The 18,706-nt window shown below is 44.9% G+C and overlaps 1 protein-coding gene across 3 annotated transcripts in view; it reads left to right on the top strand.

Moving 5' to 3' along the window:
- The first annotated feature begins 8,199 nt into the window (after window positions 1-8,199).
- The window catches only part of BEND4 (BEN domain containing 4), a 46,565-nt gene continuing 36,058 nt past the window's right edge, over window positions 8,200-18,706 (top strand). The window contains exons 1-3 of one of the 3 annotated variants that reach the window (XM_034958519.4): window positions 8,200-8,338; window positions 8,495-9,217; window positions 16,879-17,445. In XM_034958519.4, the coding sequence (XP_034814410.1) occupies window positions 8,731-9,217; window positions 16,879-17,445 (1,054 nt within the window). In that variant the 5' untranslated portion in view covers window positions 8,200-8,338; window positions 8,495-8,730. Of the gene's footprint in view, window positions 8,339-8,494; window positions 9,218-16,878; window positions 17,446-18,706 lie in introns of those variants that run through there. The other 2 variants (XM_034958520.4, XM_034958521.3) reach the window with 2 other exon arrangements.

The raw sequence follows: 18,706 nt of genomic DNA, 5'->3' as shown, positions 1-18,706 counted from the left end.
CAACACAAAGAAAACTGGAGGCAAGAATGGACAGGGGTAGATTACTAATAACACCATGTGAGCACCCATGCCTGCAGATATATCTCTGCATTATTCAAGCTATAAACATATTTGCTTAAGTCCATTTGAGTGGATTTCTGTCACTTGCTACTAAAAGAGTCTTAATGATTCTAGGATTCTATTAGTGAAAAAAAAATAGTAATTAGATCAAAGATGACTGTCCTCTTCTACTCTTTAAAAGGATTCCAAAAACGTCTTAGAAACCATCATAGAAAGGTGTAGTGTTACGATATATATTGGTTTTCATCCACTGTTCCTGGCTCACAACTCTCATAGCCCTTGTTACAATCTTTTGTTACAATGTTGAGTATGTTAGGCCTCAGGTGCAAGCCTGAGGAAACGCAAACTCTGCCCCGCCCTCCTCTCACCTGCCCCAAGGCTGAACTTTAATCTTCCCCCCAGCTTTCTGACTGTGGGTCTTTTTTTTTTTTTTCTTTAAAATCTCCTATTCTGAGAAGCAGGACTGTGGGTCTTAATACCCTTGCCAGAGAGGGCCCCACTCTATACACTGGGAGAAGGAATGCTGACATCATGAAGCTTCTATAAAAACCCAAAAGGAACTGGGTTCCAAAGTCTTCTGGATAGCTGAGCACGTGGAGGTTCCTGGAGGGTGGCATGCCCAGGCAGGGCATGGAAGCCCTGAGCCTTTTCCCTTATATCTCACCCTACATGTTTCTTCATCTATACCTTTTGGAATATCCTTTATAGTAAACTGGCAAAAGTAAGTAACTGTTCCCCTGAGTTCTGTGAGCTGCTCCAGCAAATTAATTGAACCCAAAGAGGGGGTCATAGGAACCCCAACGTGAAGCCAGTAGGTCTGAAGTTCCGGAGGCCCGGACTTGCGACTGGTGTCTGTGGAGGGGGCAGTCTTGGGGACTGAGCCTTCATCCTGTGTGATCTGATGCTATCTCCAGGTAGATGGTGTCAGAACTGAAGTGGCACCAGCTGGTGTCCAGTGCTTGGTGGTGGAGAAAACCCCCATGTTTGGTCACAGAAGTCTTCTATGTTGATGAGTGTTGTGGTGTGACAGCAGAGGAAAAATGCAGTTAGAGTTTTTCCCAACCCAGAAGGAAAGATAAAACTGTTGTAGATTTCATTCCAAAGAGAGGATGGAGGGGATTAAGCTTCCTCTGAATAGCCGCAAGGGCCAACAGTTCTGAGAAGCAAAGACGTAAATTTGTGTTCAACACAAGGAAAAAATTTCCACTGTTGAGAGCTATATAAAGCAGAACAGGTTGCTTCTTAAATGCATTCCGGATCTGCCCACTTCCTTCCATCGTCACTGCCGCTACACTGGTCCAAGCAGTCTTGGCTCTCATTTAGACTGCTGCCAGGGCTTCATCATGTCACTCAGTCAGCAAATATTTATTGAGCCTCTTTTATGTGCTAAGCATTATTTTAGATGCTGTGGACTCCGTAGAGAACAAAATAGATAAAATCTCTGCCCTGAGGGAGTTTGCATTCTAGTCAATGGAAGCAAATAATAAACAAGTAAATATACAGCATGACAGATGGTGATAGGTGCCAGACAGGAAAGGATATGGGGGGGGGGCAGGGAGGGGCAGGTAAGTCAGCTGTAAATAGGTGATCAATGCAGGCCTCACTGAGAAAGGGATACAAGAGCAAAGACCCAAAGGAGATGAGGGCGAGAGCTATACAGGTATCTGGGGAAACAGTATTTCAAGAAGAAGGAGTACTGACAGCAAGAATCCTGCATGAGACAGGACATTTTTAGCCTGTTCAAGACCAGTAGGGCTGGAGAGGAGTGAGGAGGGAAGGAGTGAGAGACAAGACTAGCTGGATTTCCTAGGCCAACTAAGAATCCCTAAGCCTAGCTGGGAAGGTGACCACTTCCACCTTTAAACATGGGGCTTGCAACTTAGCTCGCACCCGACCAATCAGATAGTAAAGAGAGCTCACTAAAATGCTAATTAGGCAAAAACAGGAGGTAAAGAAATAGCCAATCATCTATTGCCTGAGAGCACAGCTGGAGGGACAACTATCAGGATATAAACCCAGGCATTCGAGCTGGCAATGGCTACCCTCTTTGGGTCCCCTCCCTTTGTACGGGGGCTCTGTTTTCACTCTATTAAATCTTGCAACCGCACTCTCTTCTGGTCCATGTTTGTTACAGCTCGAGCTGAGCTTTCGCTTGCCGTCCACCACTGCTGTTTGCCGCCGTCGCAGACCTGCCACTGACTTCCATCCCTCTGGATCTGGCAGGGTGTCTACTGTGCTCCTGATCCAGCAAGGCGCCCATTGCCACTCCCGATCGGACTAAAGGCTTGCCATTGTTCCTGCATGGCTAAGTGCCCAGGTTCGTCCTAATCGAGCTGAACGCTAGTCACTGGGTTCCACAGTTCTCTTCCGTGACCCACGGCTTCTAATAGAGCTATAACACTCACCACATGGCCCAAGATTCCATTCCTTGGAATCCATGAGGCCAAGAACCCCAGGTCAGAGAATCCAAGGCTTGCTACCATCTTGGAAATGGCCTGCCACCATCTTGGAAATGGCCTGCCACCATCTTGGAAATGGCCTGCCACCATCTTGGAAATGGCCTGCCACCATCTTGGGAGCTCTGGGAGCAAGGACCCAACCACTCCCACCACCTTAACAGGAGTACAAGAAATGAGGTCCCAGAGGCAAGGGGTAGTGACAGATCATGAGAGGCCTTAAGCTGTCAGTTTTAAGGACTGCATTTTACTCTAAGGAGGAAGACAAGAAAAGGCAGAGTGGAGACTACATTTTACACACACACACACACACACACACACACACACACACATATATTTTTTTTTGAGACGGAATCTCGCTCTGTCACCCAGACTGGAGTGCAATGGTGTGATCTCGGCTCACTGCAAGCTCCGCCTCCCGGGTTCCAGTGATTCTTCTGCCTCAGCCTGCTGAGCAGCTGGGACCACAGGTGCGTGCCACCACACCCGGCTAATTTTTGTATTTTTAGTAGAGATGGGGTTTCACCATATTGGCCAGGCTGGTCTTGAACTCCTGACCTCGTGATCTGCCCGCCTCGGCCTCCCAAAGTGCTGGGATTACAGGCATGAGCCACCACGCCCGGCCCATGATTATATTTTAAAAGGATCTCTCAGCCGCTGTTTTGAAAATAAATTGTCTCCCTGCTGCCAATCTGATCCTCTAAAGTTCATTGTCCACAAAGCAGAATGAATCTTTTAAAATACTATGAAATGACCCAGCAATCCACTCCCAGACATTTATTCCCCCAAAAATAAAACTCATGTCCACATAAAAACCTGTGTTTGTTCAGAGCAGCAAGAGTTGTTAACAGTTCAACACTGAAAGCAACCAAAATGTCTTCCAATAGGTGAATGGTTAAAGAGCCTGTGGTACATCCATACCATGGAATCTACTCAGTAATTAAAAGGAACAAACTACCGATGCACACAACAACACAGGTGGATCTCAAGGGCATTCAATTAAGTGAAAAATTTCAAAGGATCACATAATTGCATGATTCCATTCACATAACTCTAGTGACATAAGATGTACCCAACGGAGGATACAGATGAAGGGTACCTGGGACCTCTCTGCAACTTCCTGTGAATCTGTACTTACTTCAAAATAGAAAGTTGTTTTAAAGAAAGCACTGTAGAAAATAAATTGTGTTTCATTGGAAAACTGCACTGCCTACAAGCAACACACCCTTCCCAGTTATCTGATTCTACTCTTTCATTGTCTTTGAACTATTTTTACAAGTTCTAAACTCTGCAAGTTTAGGCAACTGACAGACATGCAAACTGTCCCATCTGGTATAGGTTCCCTTTCCTCCACCTGCATGCCTCCATGGAAAAACCATTTACACATTCAATTCAACATTCCTTTATTCCATACCAATCTGTGCTTCCCTTTGAACACTGTAAGGGCCCTGAATAATTATGTTTAATACAATCTTTAACACGTGCTCATTTTTATGTCCGTATGAGAGTCATGATTTTACCTTTTCTGAAAACATCATTTTTTAAGAACATGAATCTGGTCATGTTGTTACCTCTGTGTAACTACCTCCAAGACTTCCCGCTGCCTTTAGAATAAATCCCCCAAGTGTCCCGTGATGTACAAGGACCTGCACAGCCTGGGCCCAGCCCGCCTCTCTCCTCTCCTCCTTGCTCTGCCCCTTGCCAGGGCAATTCCCATGGCTTCCCCTCTTTCAGCTCCCTGAGAACATCAAGCTTGTTCCCATCTTATGGCTCTTGCACCTATTGTCCCTTAGCCTGGACTGCTCTTCTCATGGGTGGCTTTTTCTCATGAGTGAACTCTCAGCTCTATTGTTCCACCTCAGAGAGATCCTCTCAGTCACATTCTATCAAAAGTAACAGCCTCACCCTATTTTTTTTTTTTTTTTTTTTTTTTTTTGAGAAAGGGTCTCACTCTGTTGCTCAGGCTGAGTGCAGTGGCACGATCTTGGCTCACTGCAGCCTCAACCTCCTAGGCTCAAGTGATCTTCCGGCCTCAGCCTCCTGAGGAGCTGAGACTACAGGTGCTATTAGCCACCATACCTGGCTAATTTTTTATTTTCTGTACAGATAGGGTGTGACTATGCTGCCCAGGCTGGTCTCAAACTCCTGGATGCAAGGAATTCTCCCACCTTGGCCTTCCAAAGTGCTGGGATTACAGGCACGAGCCACTGTGCCCAGTCTCCCACCCTGGTTTTTCATCATAGTTTGTTTAGAGACGGGCCTGGCTCTGTCCTCCAGGTTGGAGTACAATGGCACAGTCACAGTTCACTACAGCCTTGGACTCCTGGGCTCAAGTGATCCTCCTGTCTTAGCCTCCCAAGAAGCTAGAAGCACAGATGCACAACACCATGCTCAGTTATTATTATTTTTTTGTAGAGACGGGCTCTCACTATGTTGTTCAGGCTGGTCTCAAACTCCTGGGCTCAAGTGATCCTCCCCATTCAGCCTCCCAAAGTGCTGAGATTACCAGCATGAACCACTGTGCCTGTCCCTCATCATAGTTATTTCTATTTGAAATAATATTTTTCAGTTAGTTACTGGTTTATTTGTTTACCTGCTCCCCCCAAATCCATAATAGTAGGACCTTGTGATCTGGGTAACATTATATCCCCCAGTGCTTAGAAAGGTACCTAGCACATGGTAGACACTCAATAAATATTTGTGGAATAAATACCTGGGGGAATAAAATCCCTGAAGGTAGCAAGATCCCCATCAGTGGAGGCATTTAAACATGGTTTGCACAACCACTTGCCAGGGCCATCGAAAACTATGGGCAGAGGCTTAGTCACAAGAATAAAAGACTGCATAGGTCCCTTCTAGTCCTATGTACCTACGATTATATGGCCACCACACTTTTTTGCTATGCAATGGGAAAAGCAAAGGAGTATTCCTCAGTCATTTTGTACCAAATGATAGTATGCATACTCCTGTTCCTGCTGCAATATCATCTTGGCATTAAAATGTTGAAGCTAATCAGACATTTAATTTCAAAGTGGAAGGTCATTATCTTGTCACAAAATTTTATTCCAATTACTTTTTTTTCTATTATACGAAATGAATTAAAAGTAGCACAAAACATTGGGAGATCAAACAGTCAATCAGAAGCTCATTAAATATCATTGAAATTGGTGCAATAAAAAGCATTTCCCATGGCTGAGCTATTATTTAAAAGCTATATTCTGGATGGCTCAAGGAATTGACATGCTGCCAATCAAAAAATCACCCTGTCCATAAATAGCCACTTGGCTTTTGAAAGTTCACTCTCACTCTCTCTCTCTTTTTTTTTTTTGAGATAAGAGTAAATATCTAAAAAGATTTAAAGCATGGGTATAATTACTATTCTATCAGCTCCTATGAGACCCCCAAGAGAAGATATCAGCAAAGTCACTATCTGATGATTTAGGCCACAATTTAGAGCAAGATGCTCACAGAGTGCTACCAGTAATTTTATGAACACTTAAATACATTACATCTATGTACAATACTCAGTTAAATACAATCTCAGGCAGGGGTTAGTGGTCAGTTATAATTTTAAAATTGCCTTCAACTCCACACTTAGAGTAAATGCTCATTTTATTTTTAAAAGGGTGATTCTTAAGTACTTCATTTTTCTATGAACTCAGGACGCAGACATAGGTGACTGCCCACATGAAAATCTGAAAGCTGATCATTTAAAAGTTTTAAATATTTTTCCTCTGGGCACCTTCCCCTCCCCCCTCCCCCCACTTTCAAAAGCTAAATGACTAATTTGATTATTTCAGTTTTATAGAAATGATCACTTTTTGATGTAAAGGACAGCATGTCCTTTTCAATAGAAAATATACAATAGAAGTATTGTTCCCAGTCTCTTAAGGTGTTTAAGTGGTGAGGAGGACATACATTTAAAACTACATAGAAGAGGAAGCCCCCAGGTACAGGAAATTACTTCTTCAGAAGAACTAAAAGATTTCTCTCCTCTTAACTCCCCACACTGCCACCACCCCAATTTCTTTTCAAAAGCCAGGACTTATTGGCAAATTATCTGGGAGTAAAGTGGGAGGAAAACATTTCAATGCAAAATTCAGAACTGCTTTATAGAAAGGAAAGTGTGGGGAGGTTTGTTATCATTTATTTCCTCCAGTATATCATTCAATTCAGCTGTCTCACGTCTCAGAAGTAGCTCCCCCATTTCTCACTTACGTGCCTAAGAAACATCTCCCTGGCATCTCATTCTCTTTCTCTGTCTTTCACCAGCATTTCATTATTTCTTAACTGTCCCTCTCATGCTTATCTCCTTTTCCTAGTGATCCACGTGTCCTCATTTAGCAGTTTTCAGAAGCCAGGGAGAAACATTGCAAATAATGTTAAATATGATTAATATCTTGAATTCCTTGAAATATGACATGCATGAGTTACAATGAAACCTCTTTTATTTCCCCATGAAATGCTTTTGCATAATGAGAAAGAAAATGTCCTCTATGCCCTAATCAGCCCTGACAGTTCCTGGACTCCCAAATACTTATATTTATGGCATTATTTATTTCATCTCTAATAAATGGATTGGGGGGGGACACAGCACCATCTGAGGAAGCTGCAGGAGAGAGGGAGACAATCTAGGGTGGAATAATACAGAAGCTGAACCAGCAAGGCAGAGAGAAAAAGCTTCCAAAGGGAAGGAGACCAGGGAAGGAGAGGCCAAAAGATGTGAACCCCCAGAAGAAAATGGGTCACCTTCTTAAGAATAAAAGGAAGGCTCTGAAAAGGAAACAAACTTCAGAGTGCCGAGATGAGGGTCCTACATCAAGGAGCATCCAGAACTCTGACCTGGAGAACGAAAAAGGAAGGCTGAAAAGCAAACCTGGGGCAGGGTATGCTGGTTGGCCTAGAAGAGGAGTGATTTGAGATAGGGCGCAATGGACCCTCTGCCCCAAAAAGTGGCTGGGAGAGACCAGGACATCTGCACCCCATGGAGGATCTTCCTCCCAACCACTGAGATCTCTCATTCAAACGGCTACTGAAATTGGGCACCCTCCAGACCCTCGCCGGATGGCGCCAGTTGCAGTGAGTAAGACAATGCAAGGAGTGAGTTCTCGTGTTTCCCTGGGCTTGCAAGTACATATACATATATTAAAAATGACACTGTTGAAAGTAATCATCACCTCAAAGGGAGGTATCAGGTCATTTCCCCACTCAACTGCACAGAGGATACTGGCTATGGGAAGTGAGGAGTTGACTTCAAATAACCCGGATGCATCAGTGCAACACAGCCGCACACTCCCGAGTGTCTGACTTTGGGCAATTCCGTTCAACCTCTCAGAGCCTCGGTTTTCTCATCTTTATAATGGGGGGGAAATGATGGTGTCATGCACGTTCTCGGGGCCCCTACGGGAAACAAATGAAAACGTGAAAAAGTTCTACGCCTTGCGAGCTTTTATGTTCCGCATGAGCTCAGAGGCCGCGAGGCTCGGGGAAAGCAGGACCCCAAAGCCCCGTAAACACCGCGCGACCACCCGGGACAAGATCTTCAAGAGGTTCTTTTCAGAAGGATCGGAGAGCAATTCCCGATTGGTAGAAAAACTTGCTGTAACACACACGTACTCTGACGACCCCGCCCCAACGACTAGCCCCTCCTCTGTGCAACCCCGAGAGTTTGGGGTCATGCAGGGGGCGCCACGAGCTCGTTTCGGAAGCCGGACCCCGCCCGCAGCCGCAGAAGCCTCGAGTCCACATCTGGGTCTCTAAAGTCTCGCCGTAGCCAGATCCCGGATCCCCACCTTCTTCACCAGTTCCCGGGCGTCCTCCAGGTCCTCGCTTTCCCCCTTCCCCCCCTTCCCCGTCGGAGGCGCGGAGCCGCCAGGCAGACCCCGCGGGCGGCTGCGGCGCCAGGCCCCGCCCCGCCCCCATTATCATTAGCAGATATTACCCTAAACACTTGCTCTTTACCTCCTTTCTCCCTCCAGGCATTGGCGAGGCGGCCTGTCAATCAGGAGCTCGGGCGGCAGCCCCCCGCGCGGGGGCTCGGCGATGCCAGCCTCAGCGACAGGCGGCGGCGGCGGCGGCGGCCACGGCACAGACACACACCCTCCCACACGCGCGCACCAGGGCAGAGCCGGCGGGCAGGCGGCGGAGGCACCCTCGGAGCCCGGCGCCCGGCGGGGAGGGGACGTGCTCCGAGGGATCGGCCCCGAGGCGCCGGATGGAGGAAGAGATGCAGCCGGCAGAGGAGGGGCCCAGCGTCCCCAAAATCTACAAGCAGCGCAGCCCCTACAGCGTCCTCAAGACGTTCCCCAGCAAGAGACCGGCGCTGGCCAAGCGCTACGAGCGACCCACCCTGGTGGAGCTGCCGCACGTGCGGGCGCCCCCGCCGCCCCCGCCGCCCTTCGCGCCGCACGCCGCCGTCTCCATCAGCAGCAGCGAGCCGCCGCCGCAGCAGTTCCAGGCGCAGAGCTCCTACACCCCCGGGCCCGGCCGGGCCGCCGCCGCCGCTTCGTCGTCGTCGCCGTCCTGCACGCCCGCCACATCCCAGGGCCACTTGAGGACTCCGGCGCAGCCGCCGCCCGCGTCCCCCGCCGCCTCCTCGTCGTCTTCGTTCGCCGCTGTCGTCAGGTATGGCCCAGGCGCGGCGGCGGCCGCCGGCACCGGCGGCACGGGTAGCGACAGCGCCAGCCTGGAGCTCAGCGCAGGTACCAACTCTCCGCATAACTTTCCTTCCCGCCACGGCCGGGGGCAGCGGGAGGGGACCCGGGAAAGAGAAGCGGGGGGCCGCCGACACTCTCCCGTGCTGGGCCGAGTCGGGACGTCGGGGCGCACCCTGGGGCCTCCCCGCGCGCCCGGAAACTTCGAGAGGATTCTCCAGCGCCGCCGCGCCTGGGCTTCCGACGGCGCGCGCCTAACAGGTGGCTCCGCGGCTTGGATCCCGCGCCGGGAAGCACGGCTGTGGCGGTCGGCGGCCGGGATCGCTCGGGCGTGGGCCGGAGTGGGGCCAGACGCCCCGGGGGATAGCGGCGGCCGCTCGGGAAGAAGCTGGAGCTTCTCGGGCCGCCCCGCTGGGACGCCCTCGTACTACTTCACTTTTTCCGTCTGCTTTTCCCCTTTCTCCTTCTTCCTCCATTTGTTTCTTCTTCTCTCCACTTCTCCTTTGCCTTCTAGTGCTTTCTTCGCCACCTCTTTGATGCACTCTCACGCTGTCGCAGTCCATGCTGGCTGGCTCTCAGTTCCGTTTTTCCTTCTGTCTTTTTCTGTGCGCCTGTGTTTCTCGGGGGCGCTCTGTCTCGCTCTGTCCCTTTTCCCTCCCACCCCTTGGTTGTGACACTCGGGACTCCTCCGCGTCCGCCACGCCGTGGATTTCGGGCGCGGGGAACCATCCCGCCTCTCCTTCCTGCCCCGGGAGTCGCAGGCACTCTGCTCCCACCGCCCACGTCGTCGTCCCCCCATCCCCTCGTCCCCGTCCGTGGGACGCTGCCGCGCCGCGGGGTCCTGCCCCTCCCGAGCATCTCGGCCCGAGCCTTATAGAAACGCCTCCTGGGAGGCACCCACTCTGGGGTCCGCGACTCCTCTCCTTTATCTCGAGTCTGCGGGCGCTGCCGGGGCAAAGCAGCCCACTGCCTGCCTGCAGGGAGCGAGATGGGCTGGTTGCGAGGCCACAGCCTGAGGCCTGCGCCCAAGGGACCTCTCCACCAGCTCCCAGTGGGTGCAGCCACGTTTATCCACTCATTAGAACTAAAAGTTCCTGCCAAGGCCTTTTACGGCACTTTGAAGCCCCCCAAATCCTGCATGTCAGTGAATCTTGAGACTTATTTTTTTCCCCTGTGGAAAATAGAAGAGTGTCGTGTCTAAATGAGTTATAGATGTCTCCAGTAATAATTCTGTTGTTTGTCAATATTTTGACACATGAAGGATTGGTTTTGGAAAAGAAAACCTAATTACAGGTTATAGTGAAGACTTGATCTGTCGCATCTCTCACTGATTTGAAGATGTTTGATTGCTTTCAGTGGGGTTCTTAGGTGGACTTCCTTATTGTTTGTGGGGTATGTTTTTTTTTCAGTTGCTCTTGCCCCAATATTCCATTGTGTTTTTATATTCTTTGTTAGGCAGTTGGCTCACTTGATTTTCCTCCTTACTTTTTTTCTTTTTCCCCCCTTCTTAAGGAGGTTCATTTTCTTTCTTTCTGGTTTGGGATCTTATTTTCTCCTAAACTACTTCTTGTTCAGGCATATGTTTATTTCTAGGCTCAGTTTTATCATCCTGTATTTTTATGTTGTTTGCCAGCAATTTGGGTCCTTTTCCCATTTTCTGTGTTTTGCTTTTACTCTTTTGCGTAGCCTCAGTTCCATCATTTTCATTGAGGTTTTCCCCTCTTTATCTGCCCGGGTCAGTCTTTGATCTCCTCTTGCTTCTCCTTCCAGCCTTTGTTGACTGTCTTTCCATGTTTTACTTCCTGTTATACACTGTAAATTTACCCCCTTCTCATTTCCATTTTCATCCATAGTTTTAGCCGGCTATATATTTCCTGTATTGCTTCTTTTTTTCTGCACCAGTCACTTGCTGTTCTTTCCTTGGTTACTTCTACCCTGGCAGTTTCCTTGCTGTCCTTCATTCATGTGGGGTTTTTTTTCCTTCCTTTTCTCACCTTGTTCTAAATGTTCTTTTTTAGTGTTCCTTCTAATGTCCTGTTTAGTTTATTTTGTCTCTGTTCCCAGATGGAAATTATAACATCACTAAATCTAAAGGAGTGAAGAGGGGCTTTTTTGATGCCCTTCGAATTTCTCCATATTTCCTTTTATTCTCACGGTTGCTTTTGTTGTTTTTCAGGGAGGTCATAGAGAGGGGTTAGCTTGATAGCACCAAGGGCTGGATCCCTCGTGCTTGTTGGAAAGATGGGAATTGGATGGTAGGCTTCTTCCATGCAGTGAGGAAAATAGTCTGGGGGGAAGAAAGCCATAGAACTAGACATCATGAATTGTGGTCATAATATTAATCTCTGATGGACAAAGCCATCTCTTAACAGGCACAGTGATGTGAGTGGCCATCAGAGAACAGCCACCTGAGGAGCTGATTGGTTCTTTGAGAAACTAGTCGTTCCACTTTGAACCAATAAGCATGTGTGCACAGACCCGTGGCCATTTAAGCATACTGGGTGGGGTAGGGGGTGGGAGTGGCGCTTTGCCTGTTGCACCCTCGCAGAAGTGTAATTGCAGTGTCTCAGGCTACCTAGTAAACTGAAAATAGTCAAAACATTCATGTTACGAAATGAGTCAAGGACAGAAGAAGAGACATAACTGAGTGTCCAGAGTAAATGCAGTGAAAAGATGAAAGGGTTGAAGTGAATCTTATTTGCCATTAAGGGCTATAACTAAGAAGAGAAATATGTGATTAAAAATAGATTTTTTCAACATTCTTATAAAATCTCATGAAGAGTATAATTTTCCTTAAAAGGAGTAATACACCATGGTTTTAAAAGCATATTTTTCCTCTGTGGGAGGCTTAGAGTTAAAACCCACGTAGATCTTGATATGCAGCCTAAATTTGGCATCAGGAAATGGGAAATTGCATCTTTAAGCAGAGTACAATCAAAAATGAATTACAATAAATCCTATATAATTGCATAGGTCATTCTCTTTAATGAGATTTTATTAACCTGACTGTCAAGCTTTTGAGTCAGGCAGATATTTTATCTTCTTCAACTGATAAAAGTGTCAGCTATAAACCACCATATAAATATTCATAAATCTACACATCTGTGGCAGCCTATCAGCATCATTCTTTTGGACATTAAAAGCATTCTAATTACTTTCTGTCTAGCAGAGCTGAAATGCTGCCTGTTATAGTATGTGCTTGGCAGGCATGATTGCTTTTGTTTGCCATCACAAATAGCAGCATCCTATTTTATATACCGATGGTCCAGAAAATATTCAGGGATTGACTGAGCAGGATGAATATTAGGAAGCACCATCTGGTTTTGATAGCACCGAGTATATTAACTCATCTGTTAATTTTTGACACATCATTGATTTATTTATTTAGAAAAATTGCATCCTGTTTTGCTGTGTTGATGTTTGCCATTATGAAAAAAATTGGATGGCATATTTTAAAAAAGACATAGTTCATTGATTTAAGACAAGGTGGTGCTTCCAAAGATGCTTTCATTTTCTAACTTCTATTTTCTATGCCATGAAGTCCTCTCTTAAAAATAAGTTAAATTAATGTTTTAAGGAAATCATCTATTTTGAACTAGTTAGAAATCCTTGGGTAGATATAACATATGAATACATGATAGTAGGTCACTAAAAAAAATTTCTGCTTCTGCATTTTTAATATTAATATATTTCACCCTTCGCTGGGCTAAAATCAAAAGGTTACCACTAATCTTGACTACTGTGATCTCCTTCATAGAAACAGAATTCTCTTGGGGATCTGCTGTGATGGGCAAATTCCATTCAAGGCTTTACTTACAAAGAGGGGCGGTAAAGTAGGGAGACTATTTGATTGCCTACTTCCCATCCCTCTTCTTATTCACTTATCAGATATAGGATGGATTAAACCTCTTAAATTCAGACGAATTTCCCAAAATGAATTTTTTAATTAAAAAAATAATCATGGGTTCAGATTTTGGAATCGGACAAGGCACAATTTGCAGCATGATATTATCTCCCAGTAGGCTGCACAATAAAGCAAAATAAATTAGAGAGAAGTGGGCATTTTAGAGGGCTTTGTGATTGTGATTTATTAACATTTTATGGTGTTTAATTTTAGGGAAGTTAGGGATAAAGTAGCCCTTCTGTAAACTGTTGACTTTCTTTTTCCCTGCCATCACTTGAGTGGAGCATTCTATGACTTAACAAAAAAAAAAAAAAAAAAAAGTTAAAAAAATCATAATACGTGTTCACAGTTTGCTGAATTAAGAATCATAGATCAGTAGCCATTCAATTGTGTTTGTATGAAAACAGAACTTCATTTCTTAGTGATAATGGGCATCACACAGTACTTGGATTTATAATTATATTCTGTCTAGAAGGCTAAACTATTGCTGCATGCAATGTGTATTAAGTGGAAAGATTTGCTGTTTTCCACCGAATGTAATGGTAATATTTTTCATCACACTCTTCCATGTATCAATGTTAAAATAATATTCAAATAATTCAAGGTAATGAAAAGAGAAAAAATTCTACTCTAAGGGTGACAATAGCCATTTTTGTACATACCATTTCTGAAAGCGAATTCAGAATGAAGCATTTAAAAAACTGCAGGCAGAACTACTTTATGATTGTAACTGTTCTCTCATATTCTGAGTGCACTTTAATAGATTATCTTCATAATGTAGTATATTACATAATGATTTTTTCTCAGCATGTTACAAGTTTATCCTTCAATTAAGAAAACAAATCATGCTTGTCCCTAAGTCAGATTTTTTCCCTTAAAATCTATACTCTAATGTGATTTATCAATATGATTAAAACTACTGAGTGTGTTGTAGGACACTGAACAAATACATTCAAGCAGTTCTTACTAGCCAGTTCTGTTTTAGACTTTCATATTTTGTCCCTTTCATCAAGGTTATGTTAAAGGTGTATAGGGGAAATCAGTTGGGACTATGCTGATTAAAATGCAAACAGTAAATACAACTTCAGGTCTAGAATGGGATTATAGGATTAAAATGAATGAAAACTGCTGTTGTGCTAGAATTGAAAATTCCCAATCAATATCATCCTTTGATTTTACTAATAAAAGAACAGAAACCAGGAAGTAAAAAAATGAGTGTAGCATCTTAAACCTCTTACTTGTATAGTTCAGCTGTTGGCTTTCTTATTATTTGGTTTTGGCCATTGTAAATAAATGGCACCCAAATATTTTTGTGAGACTCCGGATAAGAGTACAAATAGTGCCTCACAGAGCATATATCAGATAACTACAAAGTATAAATCAAGCTAACAAATTGTTTAACAAAATATGTTCTGTCCACCTACCTTGACAAATACACCTTCACAGCAACCAGGTTTGGAATTTACAGCCAACCCATGTCTTTCTCTCTCCACTCCTAGCTTTATCTTCCACTAGGAGGGACCTCACATACACATATGTGGAGGTCCCAGTCCACACTTCCAGGATCTGACACCATGGTCTCTGTCTTTGGAATGATGGCTCAGAGAAGATGGCAGCATAGATCCTAAAAGCAGTTTGAGTGGGGAATTCTTGGATCTTGGGGTACTTGGCCATGTGGACAGGATTGGCTGGAGAAGGAGGGTCAGGTGGCGGTCCTGCTGCCAAGGTCTGAGGGTAATACTGCTCCTAAGAGTAAGAAAGTACTATTCTAAGAAGAAAATAGTCCTGTGGACTCTCAACCAGCCTAGGGTGGACTTGCTACCCCTACCTCAGTCAAGTAAATCTGAAAATGCTATAAACTAAGATGCTCTTATGTATGTACAGGAGTACCTGCTGTGTGTTCAGTAACTATTTCTCAAGGTGTTGTGCTGGCCTCTGACACTCCAGTGCAGTTTATGATCCTCTACTGAGTAGAAGAGATCTGGCCTCTGTTCTGACTTGCAGTTTTTCAGCGGGATTCAGGATTTGGGAGATGTAAGGGATGCTTCCTATGTGCCAAACACTGTGCTATATGGGCTTTACATATATATTCTTTTTTTTTTTTTTTTTTGAGATGGAGTCTTCACTGTCGCCAGGTTGGAGTGCAGCGGCACCATCTTGGCTCACTGCAACCTCCGTCTTCTGGGTTCAAGCGATTCTCCTGCCTCAGCCCCCCGAGTAGCTGGGACTACAGGTGCGCGCCACCATGTCCAGCTAATTTTTGTATTTGTAGTAGAGACGGGGTTTCACCGTGTTGGCCAGGATGGTCTCGATCTCCCACCTCGTGATCTGCCCACCTTGGCCTCCCAAAGTGCTGAGATTACAGGTGTGAGCCACTGCACCCGGCTGTTTTACATGTATATTCTTATTAAAAAGTTGGAAAAGAGCACTTGGACCCCTCTCCTCTGACTATCTTAGTTATTTCATGAAAGAATAATAAGAAAAAAGAACACAGTGGAACGTTGAGCACTGCATGGAGTTCTCCTGTAGTGTGGTTTCCTTGGTCTTACATCCTGGGTGTGTTCTAGGGGATTTCTTATTGAAGCTGTTCTAGCGTATTTTTCCCATAGCAGCCCTTGAACATCTCACCATTTTTTATTCTGAAAGTTTTCTTTCCTCCAGAAAAAAACGCAGCTAGTCAACATTTTCAGAGAGAGCTAGTGCTAGTTGCATTTTTATCTTAAACAATAGTTATAGGCATCTACAATCTAGAATATTTTGTTTATTGCCATTATTCTGGGAAAGGGGAGAGGAAATAAGAGACATCCTCATGCTTCTGTGTCAGCTCTGAAAAGTGCCCCTCTCTGTATTTATAATAGCCCATTCTAGGTGGCAATCAGGAAAGAAGCGAATCTACCCTGTGACATTTATATTTAGGGTAAATTTTCAAGACCCTTCGATATCATTAAATTACATTTTCTTTTTACAGTGGGTTGATTGCTTTTGTTTGCTTTTTGCTTTCAATGGTTGACAATATGCTTTAGAATTCATGTACATGGGCTAACAGGCACCCATGCCTCGTGCCATTTTAGGATATTTGGCAATCTACTGGAAGAGGTTCTAAGAAGTGATACTACTGATTTTCAAATGATACACGTCAGCCTAAACATTGGCCTTGACGAGAAGTCCAAGTTAGCAAATAAATGAAAAGAAGGAATAGCGAACACTGATGTTAGAAGACACATACAGTTTTGTGCTCATCCTGTGCCCATAGGCCTACTCTTTGTTTTACCTTAGATTTCTAGTGAGCTCTTCAAAAAGACTTATCTTTCTTCCCCAGTTTGCATCTGGGAGCTATGTACTCTCTGCAGGGATTGTATCAGCTGATTAATAGCAAGGGCATGAGGGCACTCCAGAAATAGAAGTAATGATTGCTTTAAGCCCTCCTATCAATGAGGAATTGAGTCTGCAGTGGCTGGCTCGATTCCTTAGAGTAAGGATATTAATGAAACCAAAGGTGTGAGTTCAGACCTGTGCAGCCAGTTAATGCCACAGAGAGGGAAATCTCTATATGGTGCCCAAAGTCACAGTCCAGCCCTTTCCTAGAGCAAGAGACTGGGTGTGACTCAGCAAGCATCCCGCAGTCACAGAACAACAGGAAGCTGTGCGTTCTATTCACAGTGGATTTACTGTGTCATCTTGGTTTATGACAGACAGTAGAAATACATATTTTTAACATGTTTGAATGTTAAGCTGAAAATTGAGGACTTTATTTATCTTTTGCCGTTGGCTGTTGGTCACTGATGTGTCCTTTCATTTGTTTCAGAGAGTCGAATGATCTTGGATGCCTTTGCCCAGCAGTGCAGTCGAGTTCTTAGCCTCTTAAATTGTGGAGGAAAACTCCTGGACTCCAACCATTCTCAGTCCATGATTTCTTGCGTAAAGCAGGAAGGCTCAAGTTACAACGAAAGACAGGAGCACTGTCACATTGGGAAAGGGGTCCACAGTCAGACCTCAGACAATGTAGACATAGAGATGCAGTATATGCAAAGGAAACAACAAACTTCTGCCTTTTTGAGGGTTTTCACTGACTCTCTACAAAATTACCTGCTCTCGGGAAGCTTTCCGACTCCAAACCCCTCGTCAGCCAGTGAATATGGCCACCTGGCCGATGTGGATCCTCTGTCAACCTCTCCTGTGCATACATTAGGTGGCTGGACTTCCCCAGCAACGTCCGAATCCCATGGCCACCCATCTTCATCTACACTGCCAGAAGAGGAGGAGGAGGAGGAAGAGGAAGGCTATTGTCCTCGATGCCAAGAGCTGGAGCAGGAGGTTATTTCACTGCAACAAGAAAATGAAGAGCTCAGAAGGAAATTAGAGAGCATCCCAGGTATCCTGCCATATTCCTTGCAAGACAACTGCAACCCTTCTTTCTTTCACTTGTCTCATCTCTCTGTGTATTTCTGTACTCATGTATGTGTATGTGTATATGTATGTGTGGGCTTTTTTTGTTTTTTGGCCAGTGATGTAGAAAAGTTGGAAAAAACAGACATGCTCAAGAGCTTCTTAGCCCGTCCAGTGCCAAACAGAAATTTTAGGAGGAGCCACTAGCCTGTTTACTTCCAGCCACCATGTTCTTATGTATAGGCCTGGACACCATAGTCCTATTAAAAGGTGTGTCTATCAATATAAAAATAATTTCTTGATGTGCTGCTTTGACATTGAAATAGGTCAAGTGCTATAAGCCTGTTTTCTTAAAAGGTGGTCCTCTTCCTTTAAAATGGGTTTTGAATTTTTAAAAACTTTGATCCTATGCATTTTATTAGTCAATGATAGAAATTAAAGTGAAATACTTTGAGAGGCAGGACTCAAGTAGTACTGAACAAATGAAATGGTCTCTTCTATTTCATTAATATTCCCTGCCTTTCCTTTTAAGTTTCAACAAGCATAACGTCTTTAGCATATACACTGTCCTAATAGGTCAAAGATAGACCAGTAATTAAGCCGGCCCCAAACCGTTTCTTGGCCCTGACTAAACATGAGGCATTTCCTGCCTGTTAGAGACACTAGATTTTCAGAGTAGTAAAATCATCTTTCTGGCAAGACATTCTCTGGGTTGAAAAGTCTTTTTTTTTTTTTTTAAACTGGTAAGGTACTGATTTTACTTTTTTTTTTTTTTTTGAGACGGAGTCTGTCTCACTCTGTCACTGAGTCTGGAGTACAGTGGCACCGTGTCGGCTCACTGCAACCTCCGTCTCCTGGGTACAAGCAATTCTTGTGCCTCAGCCTCCCGAGTAGCTGGGATTACAGGCACCCACCACCACGCCTGGCAAGTTTGTATATATATATATATATTTTTAGTAGAGATAGGGTTTCACTATGTTGGCCAGACTGGTCTCAAACTCCTGACCTCAGGTGATCCACCCATCTCGGCCTCCCAAAGTGCTGGGATTACAGGCATGAGGCACTGCGCCAGCCCTGATTTTACTTTTATCTTTGAATTCATTCCTGTACGTCTGTAGCTTACAGAAGACATTAAGATCATTAACAGGAACAATCTCTTCAAACCTTTTTAATTGCGCGGTCATTGCTAAAAAGTGTTTAAGCTTGAGGCCGGGCGCAGTGGCTCACGCCTGTAATCCCAGCACTTT

The sequence above is a fragment of the Pan paniscus genome, chromosome 3 (genome assembly GCF_029289425.2).
Source record: "Pan paniscus chromosome 3, NHGRI_mPanPan1-v2.0_pri, whole genome shotgun sequence".
Taxonomy (NCBI): domain Eukaryota; kingdom Metazoa; phylum Chordata; class Mammalia; order Primates; family Hominidae; genus Pan; species Pan paniscus.
Note: the sequence above shows the minus strand (reverse complement) of the source record. Positions and strands in the feature narration are given on the sequence as shown.